The sequence below is a fragment of the Euprymna scolopes genome, chromosome 31 (genome assembly GCF_053919585.1).
Source record: "Euprymna scolopes isolate OS-2025 chromosome 31, ASM5391958v1, whole genome shotgun sequence".
Classification (NCBI taxonomy): domain Eukaryota; kingdom Metazoa; phylum Mollusca; class Cephalopoda; order Sepiida; family Sepiolidae; genus Euprymna; species Euprymna scolopes.
The window spans coordinates 45,691,318-45,707,410 of record NC_136512.1 but is presented as its reverse complement, the minus strand read 5'-3'; the positions used below and the strand labels follow the sequence as shown (position 1 = coordinate 45,707,410).

At 32.5% G+C, this 16,093-nt stretch overlaps 1 protein-coding gene across 2 annotated transcripts in view; it reads right to left on the bottom strand.

Annotated features, from left to right (window-relative positions):
- LOC145255729 (dual E2 ubiquitin-conjugating enzyme/E3 ubiquitin-protein ligase BIRC6-like) overlaps positions 1–16,093 on the bottom strand; it is a 515,468-nt gene that overhangs the window by 304,540 nt on the left and 194,835 nt on the right. For both annotated transcript variants that reach the window (XM_080114338.1, XM_080114339.1), the window contains exons 23-26: positions 14,899–15,235; positions 13,044–13,189; positions 4,734–4,856; positions 1,456–1,733 (exon numbers count right to left, since the gene is read on the bottom strand). In XM_080114338.1, the coding sequence (XP_079970464.1) occupies positions 1,456–1,733; positions 4,734–4,856; positions 13,044–13,189; positions 14,899–15,235 (884 nt within the window). The remainder of the gene's footprint in view (positions 1–1,455; positions 1,734–4,733; positions 4,857–13,043; positions 13,190–14,898; positions 15,236–16,093) is intronic.

Here is a 16,093-nt window from a genome sequence, read left to right as displayed (position 1 = left end):
TCAATCTGATTTTATATTAAACTGATTGGTTTTAAAGCAAGATAAAAGTTCAACCTGTTAACCATCAATATAAGTTAATCTATATTATTCATACATATAGTAAATTTATTATCAGTTTTATTTTTTGTAATATTTTTTTCAATTCCTGGATAAAATTTGTTTTTATAAATACAAAACAAAAAATAGGAGAGAACTGAAAGAAATGAAGATATTTAAGGAGGGGAGAAGGGGTATGACCAATCAGATTAGATAGGATTTCATTCGATAATGTGATGTTGACAGAAAACAACCACCTAACACATAGTAGAAATCAATCATATAAAAAGTTCATGTGGGAACACAGTCAACAACCCCAGCAAAAATAACCTCAGTGACATGCAATATAGTTTCCATTCTGCTATGTCTACAGCAGATGTGTTAACAGGATCATAGCATCTCTCGACGGAGGCTTCCTTTCTAGGGCAATTGTCCTTGATATATCCAAGGGTTTTTGATAGAGTATAGCATAAAGGTTTGCTCCACAAGATCTTCAGCTATGATATAGCTAGAAATATCTTTGCAATTATTAAATCATTTTTCTCTGATATTCATAAGAGTAGAGTTTGATGAGCAAAAATCAGAAGCTCACAGTATTAATGCTGAAGTCCCTCAGAGGTCCATTCTGGTCCCAACGCAATTGTCTGATATGAAGGATTTTCCCCACATTGATCAAAGCTAATTGCCTTCAAGGCGTCCTGGCCTGGAAGGCTAGATGGATGCCTTTTTGCTTTGGTTAGTTTCGCATTATTTATACGAGAAAGACAAACACTTGAGACAAGGAAATTTTTTAAAACTCTTTCAAAAGAGACAATGTCCGTCTGCAAATCAGAGATATTACGATCTAGGATGTATAAGGAAACTTCTCCAAAAATGTAATCTTGTCGAGAAGCTTGAAGAAAGCGTTTTCTAGACATACATTTTGCCTTTTATATATTAAATTTCAGCACAATCCGAAAACTGCAGAAAAAATTGTCTTATTTGTTCATTATTTTGGCTTATTAAAGATTTTTAAATTTGTTTCTGGTTAAGTCCTAAAAATAAGAAAATATATAAAAATGAAGGGAACACCATTAACTGGAACTGAAACTAAAACATTCAGATCTACAGCCTTCCATTCTAATAGCAAAATTAATTGCAACAATCATTAGAAAACACTAAAAATGAACCTATTTATTAGTTTTCAGTGCTCAGAAGAGAATGAAATGTACACATGTAGATAAAACAATAGCATACAATGACATTTGACCTCCTTTCTCCTGAAAAAATTAATTGCCATTTCTACCCCAAGGAATTGATTGTTTTTACTAAATTTTAGATATACATACAGGGCAGTGCTAATCAAAGAAATACCAACTCTGCAGGGTTTGTTCCTTACATGATGAGGAGGTAATAATCAAGTATAAAGTAATAACTTACCTTGCTTGCATACTGAGAAAGCTCTTTCTTGAACTGTTGTTCATGTTGTTTAATAAGTGCATGAGCTTCAGTAGCTAAACCTTGAGAGGATTTTTCTGCTTGAGAAGCAAAAAATTTCTTTTTTGCTTGTTCTAAATCCTGGAGCTTTTGTTTGTGGTGAAATATTCTTTTTTGTAGGCAGCGGCGATAGGATTTCATAGATTGTTTCACTTTACTCTTACTTGGTTGGCCACATGTATCTCCCTGTAAAAAGCTCCATCGGTTAGGTAGGAAACTACCTGTGATAGGGAATAAAAAATGGAGTTAAATATATTGTATTATGTAAAGTTAAATATATTTATATATATGGAAGTCACTCCTAAACTAATTCACTGTTTATGAATTTTGAAATGCAGTTATTAGGCACAAAGCTGTATAATGTGGGTTAAATTTAGTTTTATGCATAGGAAAATGGCAAGGGGTTAAAGCCTTTCATAAAAATTCAGATACATTTCATTTTTGTGAAATTTAAAGAATAAATATCAAGGAATATTCTCAAAATTTCATTTTCTTTGGGGTATTTTAAAGGATTTTTAGTGGATATAAAATGGGTACAACTCATTTGAAAATTTAAATATTTCAAATTTACATTAATCAGTCAAGTTTCTCTCGGTTTAATTTCCACGCAGACTCTCCTGTCAAGGTTTGACTCAAGAAAGCCAGCCTCTCGATGACATTTCAAGTCATAGAGTCCCAAGCCTCCCTCAAATAGATGTTGAACAAAAACCTGTCTGCGAACACAATGCCTACCTTTATGCCAAAAAAGTGAGGACAGGAGGGCCTGGAGGATTTTTACATAATTTGCAGGCAGAGAAAGTATGGACAATTGGCAGGGTATGAGCGGAAAGATGTAGCTCTACCCTGTAAGGAACAAGTCCTCCAAATCCAGGAGTTGATCACTGTTCTGACCTTTGACTGTAGGTCCCAGACCCAGTCTGAACCACACACCAAAGATCCAAACCAGGCCATTCGTTTAGCTGAAGGGAGCTGGAAAGGTAGCGGCACTACTCCAAGCCCCCAACCATAGACCAATCAACTTGCTGCAGTTGATTTTGGTCCCTATGATCTTTTCATACTGCATGAGTGCCTCTGTCACCTCCTTGATGTCTCTGAAGCATAGCACAAAGATGGTGATATCATCAGTGAATGCAGAGATCCTGGCTCTCAATGAGACAGGCAATCCCGCGATCCCGCGTAGGCTCGGACTTGCTGCCTCACACCTTAGCTTGCGAAGTAGTGGCTCCAATGCAAGAACGTAAAGCAGGGACAACTGGGCTATGGCGAAAGATTTTGAGTGCTTTTTGTTTATCTGTACCACTGCTGACGGTCCGCGATACAGTAATGGCTTGTTTTCATGCTAGTCATATGTGAAGCCGGCCATGTTGGTGCAAGGTTAACTGTTCATTTTTTGGTGATCTGCTATTCTTGAAAGTGAGCATATACAATCGTAATATGTATAAACGAGGTGACAGGTAAAACTGTTATTCCAATGAATAATTATAAGTAAGGGAGCAATTAGTAATCAAAACTGTAATTGTAATGTAATTATATATAAAACAGTAACATGGTGAAAGGCAAATACTAAACTACATACAGAGAAGTAATCGAAAAAATGAAATGAAGCAGTGAATTTAGGTTATGGAAGATGAAAAATTTGCATTGGAGTGAAAGCCTAAGCTACTCTCTCAGTGGGATTATGTATTTGAGAGGGTACATCCAACATGAAAAAAAATGAATTGGGCTAGGAATATGCTTTAGTAGTAATTGCAAGTGGTGAACTTAAAAGTTGTGCATAAGAAGTGTTTCTTATAATGTCGAAAGTGACAGGGAAAATGTGTCATCATTTTATATATAGAGAGATGATTCAAAATGACTAAGTCATAATAACCCAATGCCCAATGATAATTTACTAAAAAGTAGTAATTCTAAGTATGTCTTCAAATAGGAGAATGTGTCGCTAAAAGCAATACATATATCAGCATGACTATAATTAGTATTCCTCACCATTTACATGTCGCTGCTTTCCCCTAACAGCTTCATTTATCTACATCTAGCAGCACATGACACCTTCAAAAATAAATTCAGAAATATATTAATAAAAAATACAGCTATCCTCACTATCTCATGTAACCTGCGCCTTTCATCATCGAATAAACAAGTGTGAATAAACAAACTGATCATCAATCAGGCTTGATACAAAGGACGAGAGGGTATGCTGAAATGCTTTTAGTCGATTTTTCAATAAATTCATCAATTGCAATATTGTAACTTATCATGCACCTGAAGAAAACTTATGAAAGTTGAAAAATTTTTGTTTACACTTTATCAAAATGTAAAATCATTAGCCTACCAAATTGAAAAGATGGATCGTAAGAGAAATAAACAGGAATTGTTACTGTTGTTAAACGAAACATGCATGCATATTATATATATATATATATATATATATATATATATATATATATATATATACACACACACACACTGCCAGAGAATAAATAAAATATTAATTTAGCTCCCTTACAATTTGAACAGATAATTTTATTTACTTCTGCATCGAAGTGCAATATGACCTTTTTTTACTGAAGGATTTTCTATTGCCATAAATATATTTTAGTTGTACTGATTCACTGGAATTTTCAGTGTTCTTTTTTATTTAACAGATTACTACGAAGAATTTGTTTTATAATCAAGAATTTATCAAATTATTGAATTTATTTGAAATCTTTTTAACCAAATTTCTTTTGTATATTATATACATTTTAAATGAAAAAATATTTCAAATTCATTTTTGTTTCTTTCTTCTAAAACTTGATTGTGAAAATGGCATTGATTTGTCCAAGAAATCCATGTTCTATGTGCCTTCAATTTATTGTTGTAGTTGCCCTTTTAAACTTAAAATTCACTTCCTAAATGTTAGTAGTTCCTTATGAAAAGATTGTGTTTTTTTTTTAAATAAAATAAAGTAAAATAAAATTAAAAAAAAAAAAAGGTAGCAAAACAATAAGTAAACGCCATCATTTGGAATTATTTAATAGAAAACTTTTGAAAATTACTCAGTTAAAAAAAAAAAATCAAGTTTCCCATAGTTAACCCATTAAAATTTTTTCACCTGAACATTTCAAAATAGTTATCTAGTGAAAAAAAAAAAAAAAAAGGCTTGATTCAATAACATGAAAGTGTATCTAAATTCAATATTAAGTTAGCATCAATACTGTTGAACTAATTGGCTATTTTACCTGTTTCCTTCTCTTTGCGTGCAGCCTTTTCTAGATCATCACTGAATCCATTTTGCATTGTATTGTCAAGATTACGGCACAAGAATAGAAGGATCCAACCAATCAAAGTCAAGTCAACATTTCCTATAAAAGATAAAACCAATTGCCATTACATAAAAATATTCAAAATAATACAAAACAACCTTAAAAGGCAAACAATAACATTGAGAAATACTAAAACAAATACAAAGTGAACAATATTACACTAAAGAACTTATTTTAATGATTGAATTACCCACTGTTATGAGAGAGAGGATAAGAAGACTATAGCAATGCAGAAAACCAGATGTTGAAGTGATGTGACGCATGAACAAAAATAAACAAACAGGTTATTTTTTTATTCTTGTACATGTATTTTTTTATTCTTGTACATATATTTTTTTTTATTCTTGTACATATATTTTTTTTTATTCTTGTACATATATTTTTTTTTATTCTTGTACATATATTTTTTTTTATTCTTGTACATATATTTTTTTTTATTCTTGTACATATATTTTTTTTTATTCTTGTACATATATTTTTTTTTATTCTTGTACATATATTTTTTTTTATTCTTGTACATATATTTTTTTTTATTCTTGTACATATATTTTTTTTTATTCTTGTACATATATTTTTTTTATTCTTGTACATATATTTTTTTTTATTCTTGTACATATATTTTTTTTTATTCTTGTACATATATTTTTTTTTTATTCTTGTACATATATTTTTTTATTCTTGTACATATATTTTTTTTATTCTTGTACATATATTTTTTTTATTCTTGTACATATATTTTTTTTATTCTTGTACATATATTTTTTTTATTCTTGTACATATATTTTTTTTATTCTTGTACATATATTTTTTTTATTCTTGTACATATATTTTTTTATTCTTGTACATATATTTTTTTTATTCTTGTACATGTATTTTTTTTATTCTTGTACATGTATTTTTTTTATTCTTGTACATGTATTTTTTATTCTTGTACATGTATTTTTTATTCTTGTACATGTATTTTTTTATTCTTGGACATGTATTTTTTTTTTTCTTGTAGGCTGTTTTTTTTATTCTTGTATATGTATTTTCTAAAAACAATCACAAATACAAATAAGTAAATATGGACATACTAATAATCATCTCTTTTTTGTAAAAAAAAAAAACAATGGAACTCATCCACATTGGTACCTTTTTACAACACCTCTTCCAAAAAACACACTAGCAACACACTTGAAACCTGCTCCATGATCAATTGTCCAATTTCTAACATAGAATTATGCCTACATACCAATGTTGTCTATAACTTTTAATGTGCTAACTGTAATAACTCTAATAGTAGCACCACCAAACATATACACCTACATATCAAGGAACATTTAAGCACACATATATCATTTCATGCAACAATATTCATCAGAATATCCAGGTCAGATCGTTGCTTCAGTTAAAAACCTTAGTAACAAGGATTTTGGAAGCACTTTTCATAAAGCACAAACCTTCCATCAACAACAGACTTGAACTTAACTCACCCCTCCTGCATAATATACCTACTTCCACATAACCTTCCTAAATTATTATTAGTGTTTTTAGTTTAGATATATATTTACATGCACACACACACACACACACACACACACACACACACACACACACACACACACCATTAATCCCCTTAGCCTACACTACCTTGCACTTTACCCTTTTAATATAGCTGCACCATCTCCGTCCTCTTCCCAAACTCCTTGTATATTTATCTGTCATCCACCTATATTTCGTACTTTAAATTTAATCTCGTACAACTTCAAATTTATGCATAATAGTTAGAATAGTAAATTTACAAGGATAATTTATATATCTATAAAAGTGAAATTGTGTGCGTGCATGTACATTTCCCTACCAAATTACTGTCAATTTTCAGTCTACAGACTTGGGATTTGACATAAGGGGTATTGAGATTCGGGAAAATCATTTTGATTAGTTTTCAGCCAGTAATTTGGCTGTCAACAGGTCAAAGTTCAACAATTTGACCTTTGAAAACTACCAAAATCCTTCACCAATTTTTGGTCTAAACACTTGAAATTTTAGATGTAGGTTACTTGATCAAACTTTAATTAAATTTGAAACCAAAACAATGAATATTAAGGGGTTAAAATTGGGGTCAAAGTTAAAAAAAATTGACCTCTGTGGTTTCTACCAAATTACTCAGCCAATTTCTAAACATTTAAAATTTTACATAAAGTGTATTCAGAGATAGGGCAAGCTTTTTAATCTGTTTGAGTAAAAAATTTCAGCTGCCAAGGGGTCAAAGCCCAAAAGATTTGACCTTTATGGTCTCTAGCAAACTACTCAGCCAATTTTGGGTCTAAACATTTGAAATTTTATATAACAAGTATTCAGACATGCAGCAAGCATTTTAATCTGTTTTAAGATGAAAATTTTGCTGTCAAAACGGCAAAGTTAATAGAGTTGGCCTTTGCAGATTCTATCAAACTCCTCTGCCAATTTTGGGTCAAACACTTGAAATTTTAGATGTAGATAACTTAGACATAAATCAAAATAAAAAGTTTAATCTGAGACCAAAACAATGAATGTTAAAAGGTCCAAATTGGGATCAAAGTTTAAAAAATGACCTCTGCGGTCTCTACTAAATCACTCAGACAATTTCTGGTATAAACATTTGAAATTCTACATAAAGGGTATTCACACATAGGGCAAGTTATTAACAGTACATAGGGCCCGAGCAAAGCCGGGCGCAATTGCTAGTATATAATAAAATAATATATATATATATATATATATATATATATATATATATATATATATATATATATATATGAATGTAGCAATTTATGTATGATTATAAAATCACCATAATGTTTACTAGATTATATCAGGGACAATCCAATACAAGAAAAAAATTAAAGTATCTAACGAAATTAGAAAAATAAATATATATATAAACTATACAAAAAAATATATATATATATAAAAGCGAAAATGTATGTATGTACGCTTTTCCTCGATGTCCACAAAAGGCTTCTTTCAGAGAAGCGCTTGCTCGCTTCACAACTTCTTAAAACTTTTTATATCATCTATAAATTGTAATATCTCAGAGTTACCCACGGAGCTCGCCTGTCTATTTAATTTTATTGACTTTCAAACGTTAATTATTCGACATTTCCTGCATCGGTACGCGTTACATTCGATTTTCGGTATAAAAAAAAGCGAAACTGAACTCTAATCACAGGCCGAAAGCCAGTTGTCTCAAGAGAGCTAAGTAACGTTTGTTCAATGTCGACTTCGTCATATCAGACTGTAGCTTTTATTTCGCTCCTCCTAATAAACAGGGAGCGGGTTTTTAAAAACAAACAAACCGATTTATTCACCTCATTCAAAACTGTCCCGCACAAAATGCTAACTGCTGAATACCTATCGCAGTCACGTCAATCAAAAACGCACACCTGTTTTTTTTTAAACACTTTACTATTTTCCAACTGCGCGTCGTGAAGGCTTCGTTTTTTTTTCATGGGCACCTGTTTTTTTTCACATTTTTGGGTTTTTTCACATACCCTGAAAAACACCCGGGCAACGCCGGGTACCCCTCGCTAGTTAAATATAATTATCACAAAAAGTAATATATAAGCTAAGACAAATAATAACATACAGTAATATTAAAGATGATTAATATTAAATGGATTAACAGTATTAGTAATATATAAAATAAAATATAACTAAAATGAATATAAAATAAAGATAAAAATCAGGAAACGAAAAAAATGAATAATATAAATAATATATATATATATATATAAAAGGCAAAATTGCCATGCGCGTTTTTGTATGTTCAAAAAAGGCTTGGGGAGTGGGAGGGCTCTCGGGGGGGGGTACTATTTTTTAGAGCTTTTTATATACTTCCTAGATCATAATATCTACGATTTGCAAACCGACATTGTCTCAACATCGTGGGGAAACAAATAAATAAAACGGTAGAAAGCATAAAGCTTAACTGGCCTTCAGCCAACGTTCATGTGTGATTCTTAACTTATTTGTGCAAGTCAACTTTTTGATTGACATCGCTTAATTTGAATGCTTTTTACTTCCTGTGGCGTCTTAGCATAGCGGTAAGACGTCAGGTTTTCTTTCACTTTCTTTTCCGCCTTCATGTTACTGGTTCGAGCCTGCCTACTAACATTTTTTTTTGTGCTCAACACACACCTCCAAACACCCAGGTAATGCTGGGAACCCCTGCTAGTCTATAATATAAATCTCACCTGTCTGCTAAATGTATGTATGTATATATGCCTAAAACTTTCAACAGAGACGATGGATTTTCACGAGATCGGTATCGTTTTGAAGCTCAACTCTTCGGACGACAAATATCAAAAAATTAGCTAAAAACATTAATTCTTTCACCTTCAACTGGCCACTTTTCTACAAGGAAGGGTTGCTTTTTTCGCTGATATTTTCAAAAGTCATCTCATCCCCTCTTTTCAATTGATTAACCTTAATTTAAACCTTCGCACTTCTGGTTTGGCGATGGACGCAAAGGCAAAGACGTCACATATTTTTTTTTTCACATTCTTTTCCTCCTTCGCAATACAGGTTTGAGCCTGCCTGCCTACGACCCTGGTGTCTAACTGTCCCGTGTGGAGGCATAGTAAATAGGTACTACCACTTTTTTTTTTTTTTTTTTTTTTTTTGCTCAACACACACTTCTAAACACTCAGGCTAGTTTAATATAAATAAATCATATAACTATACACACAAGATAAAATACATAAATAAACAAAAATTACAGCAGTATACAGTGGCGTTCGCATGACAATGCCTCTGCTGATTAAATATTGCTTTGTATAGTTACGGGTAAGATCCAGATAAAATAATAATAATAAAATAAAATTAATTAAATAAGAAAATACTATGCATATAAAAATACAAGATCACCAAATTTAATAAACTAAAAATAAAAAGACTGAAATGAATTTAATATTAAATTTTGAAATGGACAATATTTCTTGCTTATCGTCATTTCCATGACAAAACATTGCCCACTGTTACTTTTGGCCCAAATAAAATACTGACTGATTTTCTCATTCGCTAAAATTTAACCAATAATAAATTAATAAATACAGAAAATAAGAGTGAAAATGATAAGAATAACAACAAATAAGGAAGCATTATGCATCAGTATATATAAATAATACAATGATTAGAATACTGAACTAATTATGCTTAAAAATAAATTGTATTCTCCTCTTGACAGCTCAACTAATCTCACTTTTGGTTTTGTTTTTACTCTATTTTGCATTTTTTTTTTTTTTAACATTCTTTTGGTTTCTTTCTTTCTGAAAGAGAAACAATATTCTTGAAATACTAAAGACTTCCATCAATTCTAGTTATTTCAAACATTTACTGATTTGTGTTTGTGATTATTTTTGACAAATAGATAAAGATTAAAACAAAAAAACTATAAAACCTTCATTTGGTTGTCTGTTTTTGTTCATACATTAGGTTACTTAAATACCCAATTTCCTGCATTGCTTTAGCCTACTTATACTCTTACATAAGTATTTATCAACAATGCTTCAAGCAAACTACCTTTCCCTTAACATATGACATTTTAGATCATTTTCAAATACAATTCCAAAGAAATAGATATTAAAGCTGTAGCAACTACGCCGGAACCCATCTTGACAAGGAACATTTTTTTAGAAGTCACCGTTTCCGGTTCTCAAAAAAATCATGTGACAGGAAATAAGGGACTTCTCCCTTCCTCTTTAGAAGGCTAGAGTTCGAGGTGGTAAGACGAGTTTTCCCTTCGTGGCACTAAGCAAAGCCTTCACCACGTGTGTACAAAATATGTAATTCTCCAGGACTAAGACGCCCAGAAAAAGGACCCTAAAAGAATGGCAACGCTTACAGCTAACGTAAGGAAAGATCCGCGGCATTTTCTTGTTGCAATTCGTAACAAACTTTTAACTACTCCCATTTTTAAAAAAAACACGTGTTTTCAACACATGCTCTTACCATGAACTCTAAACCCATGTGGAGTTTAACTATTCTATGAGCTCCTCTTTTTAATAACCCTACAGCCACCGCTTGCTAAATCAGTTTGTATAATGTGGGAAGTGTGGCCGTATTTTCTTGTTGTGTTTGTCTGATTTAGGGCTTGACGTGACCAGTCGATTGATCGGAGCAGGCCTCTTCGACCGCCCATCTAGCCAAGGTAAGGACCAAAGTGGCGTGTTGGGAAGGAGAGGAACTCGTATCTATCCACTACAATCCTCAACCACCAGGATTCCGTTCCAAGGTGTCACGGGTCGCCACCCACGGCAAACAGGTGGCCCCATTGAGGGATTTTTACTCTCTGCAGGGAGGCAGACGTTGTATTCTGATGCCCCACCGACAGGGCGATTTAGGTCAAGAAGCCGGTATTTTCAGACAGCCTGATCTGGTCACACCAGCATTTGATGTTTGCCTATGGCTTGCAAAGATGACCGGGATCATGCAATTCTTCTGTGTGTTCAAAGATGATTTGTTAATCGGATTCGAGCTCTGAAGTATTTCCCACATGTTGGACACCTGTGAGAGAATTCTGTATCAGAAATGTTGATTGCTCCGTTTTTTTCTAATGTCAAATTTTCTTTTGCGTTCTTCATTGCCTGTGAATTAAGCAATTGTAGCCCCTTAGTGAGTTGCAGCACACCAGGAACATCTGTCTTGGGTTAGTTTTTCACATGAGTTAGAATACAAACCAAACTATTTAAGGGAGACCTTCAGATTGTCCTTGAACCGTTTCCGTTGTCCTCCTCTGGTCTTTTTCCTTTGGACAGTTCACTGCAAAGGAGCTGTTTTGGGAGCCTTGAATCAGGCATGCAGCATATATGACCTGCCCAACACACCTGGCACTGCTGTAACATTGTGTGTACTGATGGAAGGTTTGATAGGGCTAGAACCTTAGTGTCTGATTTTTAACAATATACAGAGGCAGGTCATATAGAAATGGTTCAGTTTCTTGGCATATCTGACATATACAATCCAAATTTCACAATAATAAATAAAAAAAATCCAACACATACGATACACAGCATTTAAGCTAGTGATAGAAGACATCTGTTACATTTCATAAAAGATGAAGAAACAAGAATTTCTACCCAATGTGATGCAAAAGAAGTGTAAAGAAGCTAACCAACGAATACATTGTTTAAACAATTAAAGTGATACATGCTCCGATTCTTCTTTGCCAATTCTGATACATGCTCCGATTCTTCTTTGCCAATTCTGATACGTGCTCCGATTCTTCTTTGCCAATTCTGATACGTGCTCCGATTCTTCTTTGCCAATTCTGATACGTGCTCCGATTCTTCTTTGCCAATTCTGATACGTGCTCCGATTCTTCTTTGCCAATTCTGATACGTGCTCCGATTCTTCTTTGCCAATTCTGATACGTGCTCCGATTCTTCTTTGCCAATTCTGATACGTGCTCCGATTCTTCTTTGCCAATTCTGATACGTGCTCCGATTCTTCTTTGCCAATTCTGATACGTGCTCCGATTCTTCTTTGCCAATTCTGATACGTGCTCCGATTCTTCTTTGCCAATTCTGATACGTGCTCCGATTCTTCTTTGCCAATTCTGATACGTGCTCCGATTCTTCTTTGCCAATTCTGATACGTGCTCCGATTCTTCTTTGCCAATTCTGATACGTGCTCCGATTCTTCTTTGCCAATTCTGATACGTGCTCCGATTCTTCTTTGCCAATTCTGATACATGCTCCGATTCTTCTTTGCCAATTCTGATACGTGCTCCGATTCTTCTTTGCCAATTCTGATACGTGCTCTGATTCTTCTTTGCCAAGAAAATTTTCTGCAGAATAGGTGGTTCAGTTTCATCCAAATAGCATGCAGACAAAGTTTCCAGTGACAACTGTGGTCTTTGGTGTCTTTAGTAAACAAGTTCATTTCTTTTGAAATCCCAGCATAAAAAGAGCAAGATAGAAGTCACTTCACCCTATTCAAGTTCTGACGTCACTCCCACCCAAATGTCATGGAAAGAGCAGATAATTCATCCTCAGTTACAGTATTTTGTAATTTAACATTCTGAGAAAAAATTTACTTAGCTTGATCATTCCAAGTTCAATAATTTTACTTAAATTTATTCTTCATTTCCTCATTTTATATTTTTATTATTACTAAAAGCTAACAAACGTCAAAAGAAAAAAAAAATCTAATCTATAATATTTTTAAACTGTTATACTACTTGATGGATTACAGAGTTGTACAAACCTGTGGGCATTCTGGAAACTCCTGCTGAACTGGGCATCAAGGGTGCTACTGCTCGCACCAACATGGCTAAGAGACTTTCTAAAATGTTTACCGCAGTTGGGCCCATTAAAGATTTTTGACCTAAGGCTGTTAATAATACAAATACCCTGGAGAAAAAAAAGTAATTATTTTGTATAACTTTTTATTTGTATTAATAGGTCTGTACAAGTATAGAATTAAAACAGTAACATCCGATATATCATTCAATTAACTATTGAAAGATTATGTCCAACAAAATAATGGCAGTAATAGCATGCACATTCAAATAAAAAATAATTTTTAATTAAAAAAAAAAAAAACAACAACAAAAATTTTTTTGCAAATATGGCTGTGGAGTAAACACTATTCCAACCACTGAAATCGAAAAGCGGTTTAAGAAATATACTAGTAATAAGATATCTATTATTTATAAATTAATTTTAACAAGAATGAACAGATTTTTTTCAAAACTCAATTCTACTTTTTTTTCTTTTAAATGAACAAAATGTATAGATTATAAATGTATAGAAAGTTTAAAGGACATCTGTTAATGACTGTAATGTCTAGCTTCATAGACTTTTTACAAACCTATGTAAACACCCTTTACTATCACACACATCATAGAGACTAAAGAAAGTTAAGAGTTATTCATTGGTTTTTCACAATAAATGCTCTCAAGTTATGACAAGAAAATATGTTTGCCAATAAAGTTTCCTTTTATTTCGATATATTCATGATGTAATGCATTATATATACTGAACAGCATTTTAGAGGATATTCTTAAAGTCCTCAGTTGAGTGATTGCAACTAAACAATTTTTGTTGTATAGCATTCACCCTAGGTAGGCTGAACCAGCTTCCTCCTAAAGAGGAAGTGTCAAGGGAATATTAAATTCACAGATGCTCCCCAGTTGCTTGTAAAGTTTGGTGCATTTTTGGTCAGGAAACCAGTATCTTTAGACAGCCTGATCTGGTAGGAACAAATGCCCTAATAGATATTACCACTCTGAACCAAAATGAACCTAAAAGCAATGGTAACTAAGGGGCAATTCCACATTCACCACAGCCCCCAAATGGGGTCTAACCACAGGAGGTCTTTGAAACTAAACAATGATGGTTTTTTATTATCCTATTAAAAACTGTTTTAGCATATGGCGACTTAAATCAATACACAAGTTTACACATACTTAACTTCAACATTAGAAGGCGCTAAAACATATGAATTGAATTTTTTCCACAAATCATTCTTAATCACTTCTTTGAGATTTTATCCTTTAAGTTAAATAAAGATTTCTTACCATTCAAGTTAAATAAAGATTTCTTACCATTCAAGTTAAATAAAGATTTCTTACCATTCAAGTTAAATAAAGATTTCTTACCATTCAAGTTAAATAAAGATTTCTTACCATTCAAGTTAAATAAAGATTTCTTACCATTCAAGTTAAATAAAGATTTCTTACCATTCAAGTTAAATAAAGATTTCTTACCATTCAAGTTAAATAAAGATTTCTTACCATTCAAGTTAAATAAAGATTTCTTACCATTCAAGTTAAATAAAGATTTCTTACCATTCAAGTTAAATAAAGATTTCTTACCATTCAAGTTAAATAAAGATTTCTTACCATTCAAGTTAAATAAAGATTTCTTACCATTCAAGTTAAATAAAGATTTCTTACCATTCAAGTTAAATAAAGATTTCTTACCATTCAAGTTAAATAAAGATTTCTTACCATTCAAGTTAAATAAAGATTTCTTACCATTTAAGTTAAATAAAGATTTCTTACCATTTAAGTTAAATAAAGATTTCTTACCATTCAAGTTAAATAAAGATTTCTTACCTGTCTTGTGGGAAAACTTGTTTGTATTCAGAGTGGAAGAATCTCTGCAAAATATTGCCAAGAAATTCTCCCCACCAGGGTTGAGTGCCACATACACGCACTAATAACATGCCAGAGAGAATTTGAATACGTCGAGTCCCAGAGATACACATATGTCGGAACAGAGCTTCACAAGTCTGAGGACTAAGGCTGGTGTAGAGAGAAATTGGGAGTTGAGGAATGGAAGGGGTTCCATTAGTCATGCTAATCAAAGTTTCAAGTAGGCATTCCAACAGGAAACGCAATTTATCCGTAGGAGCTTTCTTCAATTGTTCACTCAAGTCGGCACTTTCCAATTCTGCAAGTTAAACATTTGCCTTTTTAATCCTTGAAAACTTGAAAAATGGCTAAATAAGTAATGTCCATATTTAACCCGTTACAAACCATTAATCTATATTTCTCTATTCCTATTATATTAGATTCTTAAGACTACTACTCTTACATTGGTTGTTATAGTTATGTTTTTTCTGATGTAACCTTTGACCTTTAGGCATATCTTTTTCGAAGCTGATAGCCTTTATGTCAAACTTGGGAACCTGGCCAAAATTTCAAACAAAGGAGTAAACTGTTCTCAGTCAGGCATAACAGAGTCAAAATATTTATTTTATTTTTAGTTATTATGTAAACATGCACTGTTATTATTACTATTACTGTTATTATGTGAACATTAAGTTGCATGTTTGTAATGCATAATAACAGGTTTGATGTGAGAGAGATATTGAATCAAAGGAAATCACACAAGAAATTGGAAATATGTCTCGTCTGAAGTTTTCACTAACTAGAATTTGATTTCTCCTTGGAAATGTTAGTGTCTCTTTAAATGGGGATTAAATTAGAACAAAGTAGGGAAAAAATCATGTCCAGCTAGATACAAGACACAATAGTTTTTGTCATGTCCACAGAATGATAGTAAACCAGCTTTTTCAAGTGTATAGCATAGTTTCCAACAGAGAAAAAAAGAGTTTTCTGGGTATTTCACGGTCAGTTTCCAAGCAAGATGAGCCTTTAGCTTTCATCTAAGACATTGCCTCAATTTGCAAGCCTCTTTTCTTCAGTAGAAGAAAATTACCACTTTAATATCACAAAGTAAAACTTGTTACTTGTTTTGAATTGGAGTTGTAATTTTGTTTGGAAAAAGAATCTTTGTTGAAGCACT